The sequence below is a fragment of the Squalius cephalus genome (assembly GCF_949319135.1).
Source record: "Squalius cephalus genome assembly, chromosome: 8".
NCBI classification, from domain to species: domain Eukaryota; kingdom Metazoa; phylum Chordata; class Actinopteri; order Cypriniformes; family Leuciscidae; genus Squalius; species Squalius cephalus.
Window position 1 is genome coordinate 3,022,690 of NC_137129.1, and position 5,360 is coordinate 3,028,049.

Below are 5,360 nucleotides of genomic sequence, written 5' to 3' on the forward strand. Positions count from 1 at the left end.
GCTGGAACTAAAGAGGTGCGTGATGGGAAACCAAGAGTTCGAGGAGGTGTTTGTGGCTGTTATTCGACCAAAGAACACAGCCAGCCTTAACTCCAAAGAGTACCGAGCTAAATCTTATGAGGTGAGATGAGCTATAGGTGAAGCATCATGCTTTAAATTCATATATATTTCAATGTTTAAATCTGCTTTACCATACAGATTTTACTTATTGAAGTTCCCCTGGAGGGAAAAGAGAAAAAGCGGAAGAAAATACTCCTTGGGACCAAAATTCAGGCCGACAGTGATCGGACAAAGTCAATTCTGGAGTATGTCGATGAAACCACGAAGCCCATATCCAATAACCAGGGCATAATAGGTGAGTGGTCGTTGCAGGAGGTGTTGGGTTTCAGAAGCTCATCATGCAGCTCTACGCCACAATAATCAGCTGTTAATTAGCTGCACTGACGCATAGATACGATCTGTGCTTTAATTAGCTGAACTAAGGCATATATATGATCTTTGCTGCAGGGAAACGTGTCGTGCACATGAGGAAGTTCCAGTTAGATGGTAACAGTGAAGGGAAGGAGACCTCGTTATTTATTGTGCCAATTAATGTCAAAGGTAAGAATGCACACACTCTCATTGGTGCCCAAAATGTCATATGCAAATTAAAGTGAATCATGCAATATGTATGTATATACAAAAACATGGTCATACATACATACATACATACATACATATATATATATATATATATATATATATATATATATATATATATATATATATATATATATATTATATATATGACTCACTTTAATTTGCATATGACATATGTTCAAATGTTTGGAGTCAGTAAGATTTTTTTTAATGCTTTTGACAAAAAGTCACCAAGGCTGCATTTATATGATCAAAATACAGTAAAAACATTTTTTTTTTTATATATATTGTAAAATGTAATTTACTCATTTATTTCCAATTAATGTCAAGGGTAAGAATGCACACACACTCATTGGTGCCCAAAATGTCATATGCAAATTAAAGCGAGTCATACACACACACACACACACACACACACACACACACACACACACACACACACACACACACACACATATATATATATATATATATATATATATATATATATATATATATATATATATATATGAAGAGTTCAGATGCAAAAGCCTCTAAGTGCCATCTGAAATTTTTATAAAGCTTGTATATTTAAGTTCAGTAATTTCACTTAAATGACAATTAATAGGTAATTTGCATTGTCATTAAAGTGAAATTATAGAACTTAAATATATGAGCTTGATAAAAATGATCATTCTAGAAGAAAATTTCAGATGGCACTTAGAGGCTTTTGCATCTGAACTCTTCAAATATATATATATATATATATATATATATATATATATATATATATATATATATATATATATATATATATATATTTTTTTTTTTTTTTAATTTATTTATTTATCACTTTAATTTGCATATGTTGAAACATTTTGGAGTCAGTAACATATATTTTTTAATGCTTTTGACAAAAAGTCACCAACGCTGCATTTATATGATCAAAATACAGTAAAAAATGTATTTGAATATATTGTAAAATGTAACTTATTCCTGTGATCAAAGCTGAATGTTCAGCATCATTACTCCAGTCTTCAGTGTCACATGATCCTTCAGAAATCACTCTAATATGATGATTTGATGCTCAGAAGCATTTTTTTATTATTTTAGGTTCAAAAGAACAGCATTTATTTGAAATAAAGACTTTTGTAACAATGTTAAAGTCTTTACTGTCACTTTTTTATCAATTTAATGAGTCCTTGCTGAATAAAACCTTTTAAAAAATCATACCATACTGACCCCAAACTATAATATATATATACATATATATAGTTATATATACCTTTACTGTGAGTTTTGTAGTGTGTCAAGGCAGTGAATGCTGACGTGATTATGGTCTTTATTCCAATATAGAAAACAGCAAGTCTGTTTATCACCCTGGGAGCCCCAGTTTCTACTGCCTTCAGGACATTATGCGCGTCTGTAGTGAAACCAGTGCCCATTTCTCCTCCTCCACCTCAAAGATGCTGCTCGCTCTGGACAAGTAAGTTTGAACATCATCACTGACCACCAAAGTGTCCGAAAATCATACAAATAGGACTTTAGAGTATTGTTATGATAATATAAAGACCATTTTCTTGTCCTATTTTCAGTTGAAACAGGACGTTGGGAAGGACAAAGTTTATTTTACCTAAACCAGTAGCTTTTAGTTTAGGTCACAACCCTTGAACCATGATTTAAAGTGCCCTTATTATGCTTTTTCGTGTAGTGTGTAATAGTGTTTCCACCATTCATGCGGTATTTAAAAGCTTGTGTTTATTGACTGATGAGTTTAGCTCTGTCATATGTGACCCTGGATCACGTCACCAGTCTCGAGTCGCACGGGTTTATCTGTGGCAATAGCCCAACTATACATTGTACGGGTCAAAATTATAGATTTTTCTTTTATATCAAAAATCATTAGGATATTAAGTACAGATCATGTTCCATGCAGATATTTTGTACATTTCCTACCGTAAATATATAAAACATGTATTTCTGTGAGTGCAGCACAATCGCCAACATAAATGAACAACTTTAAAGGAGATTTTCTCAATGTTTTGATTTTTTTGCATCCTCAGATTCCAGATTTTCTAATAGTCGTATCTCGACCAAATAGTGTCCTATCCTAACAAATACATTTGTTATTCAGCTTTCAGACTATGTATTAATCTCAATTTAAAAAAAATGACCCATGTGACTGGTTTAGTGGTCCAGGGTCACATATCGTTAGCCTCATAGCATAATTGCCTAAGAAATAATTAGATGTTTTGTCTTGAGTTCTTGTCTCTGTTTATTTCAGGTGGTTAGCAGAGCAACACGCTGTGCCTCACGCCATCCCTGCACTCTTCCGGCCGGCTCCGGTAGACGACCGTGTGAAGACTAACGTGAGTAACCCGGCGTATGCAGTGGAGAGCAAGCAGCCCGACGGCCCGCTTCACATGGGTTACACGGCGCTGGAGATCAAGAGCAAGATGATGTCCCTGGAGAAAGCTGACTTGTGCATCGAGAACCCGCTCTATGGGTCAGATCTGCAGTACACGAACAGAGTGAGGCTTTCTCTTATCATAATAACCAGGAAAAGTTGCATTTGTAAGAAAAAATTATGTGGATGTCGAAGATCTCAAAAATGAAGTTTATTACAGCATAGCAGTGGCAAGGTACACAAAGCACCTTGGGTTCACCGGCGTCAGAATGAACCCAGAACATCCAAATCATAAACCTTTTATCCTGTTACAGTTTACAACTCTTAATGTAAATTAAGTTGCTCCTGTTGTGACAGCTGTGGTCTGTATGTTAATGAAGTTGAGACACCCCATTGTCTGGGAAGGTTCTCTGTGTCCCACACCCAGTCCCATTCTACAATTGACTACCATTTGCTCAGGATGTGATCAACCCAAATGGTCAAGAAACAATATAACTTGACTGCCTTAATCTCTATGATAATCAAGCCATTTTGGGGATGAGCTCATTCTAAAATATATTTAGGAGTGTAATCTGGGTCGAGGCAGACTACAATTTCTTACACATTCATAAACCATGCTCATAATTCAACACACTACTTTGGGGTCGGTAAGATGTTTTTTTTTTTTTTAATTAAACATGGTCATATTAGTTCGATCAAAAGTTACATTTATAACATTACAAAAGATTTCTATATCACATAAATGATGAACTTTCTATGCATCAAAAAATTCCTGAAAAATATGCATCATGGTTTACACAGAAATATTAAATATTTCAACATTGATAATAATCAGAAATGTTTCAAATCATCAAATTCAAATGAGCTTTATTGGCATGACTTGTACAGTATTGCCAAAGCATTGGCCATTACATAGGCAATTAACAAATAATCAATAAAATTAATCAGTAAACAAATGCATGAATACATTTATATATAAAAAAATTAATAATAATAAATTAATAAATAAATAAAAAAGAAAAGAAATCAGTATCAAATGTAAAAAAAAAAAAAAAAAAAATTACTAAAATATCAAACAATCAAAATAATAATTATTTGAAAATTTGTACAATTATTTATCCATCTGAGGTTCCACTGGTTGTCCTCATTTCATGGCATGAGGAGACATATTTTGCAGCGATTATTTCACATTTGGACATTTCTCCCAGTACATATGGGAGTTTCTGTGTGTCTGATATGGATTCGAATTCAGGGTATATTTGGGAAATATTTGCAAAGTGTTTTTGTCTTAGTGTATTATATTTGGGGCATGAGGTTAGAAAGTGCAGCTCTGTCTTTACCTGTCCCCTGTCACACTGGGAGCAGAGTCTCTCCTCTTGTGGTAGCCAGCTCTGTCTGTGGCGACCCTTCTCTATGGCCAGGCTGTGTTCACTCAGTCTGTATGTTGTCAACATATCATCATATTAGAGTGATTTCTGTAGGATCATGTGACACTGAAGACTGGAGTAATGATGCTGAAAATTCAGCTTTGATCACAGGAATAAATTACACTTTACTATATATTCACATAGAAAACAGTTGTTTAAAATTGTAATAATATTTACAGTATTTTTGATCCAATAAATACAGCCTTGATGAGCATGAGACACTTCTTTCAAAAACATTTTTAAAAAAAACAAAGCTTTGAACGGTAGTTTATATAACATTAGCGCCATCTATTGGTAGTTTATCGACCAGGTTTATAGATATATGTTTTATCCTTTATCCTCCCGTTTCTTTAGTGGTTTTACCGGCAGGTAAAATCAGATTTACCTCAGATTGGCGGTCCGTTTAAATATCCGTTAAATTAAATGTCTGAGATTCGCGCTTCAGGATCGTGACGTGAGTGTGCACTCGTACAGTGGCCAGACAACGGTCAGCATTTTATCTGTGTGAGGGTGATTTTAAAAACAACTAACAATTTTTTATTTAATTTATTTATTTATTTATTTATTTTTTAACACGTCTTCGTCATTTATTTTTAGCTACTAGAAAGCCATTATATGTTTTATTGTTTTACTGATCCAGGAAATCAAGGCAAACTGCACTGAATCATATGTTTATGCCGCGTTCCAGGCAACCTGTAACCCGTGTTTTTCCAACTCGTAACTGGGAGTACATCGATCTAGTACGAGTTCACGGGTGGGAAGTCACGGGTTTGACTGCCGTTCCAGTGCACTTTCACGGGTATAAAGTTGGAAAAAGACGGGTTACAGGTTGCCTGGAACAATGTACTCCCAGTTACGAGTTGGAAAAACACGGGTTACAGGTGTGCCTTTTCAAACAAACTTCAATT

The 5,360-nt window shown here is 34.5% G+C and overlaps 1 protein-coding gene across 1 annotated transcript in view; it reads left to right on the top strand.

The window, feature by feature from the left end:
• The window catches only part of LOC307162692 (krev interaction trapped protein 1-like), a 4,913-nt gene extending 911 nt beyond the window's left edge, over positions 1-4,002 (top strand). The window contains exons 2-6 of the mRNA XM_079878200.1: positions 1-121; positions 199-355; positions 508-600; positions 1,975-2,104; positions 2,903-4,002. The exon at positions 1-121 is cut by the window's left edge and continues 26 nt beyond it. Coding sequence (XP_079734326.1) covers positions 23-121; positions 199-355; positions 508-600; positions 1,975-2,104; positions 2,903-3,233 — 810 coding nt within the window. The 5' untranslated portion in view covers positions 1-22 and the 3' untranslated portion in view covers positions 3,234-4,002. The remainder of the gene's footprint in view (positions 122-198; positions 356-507; positions 601-1,974; positions 2,105-2,902) is intronic.
• Positions 4,003-5,360: the final 1,358 nt, after the last annotated feature.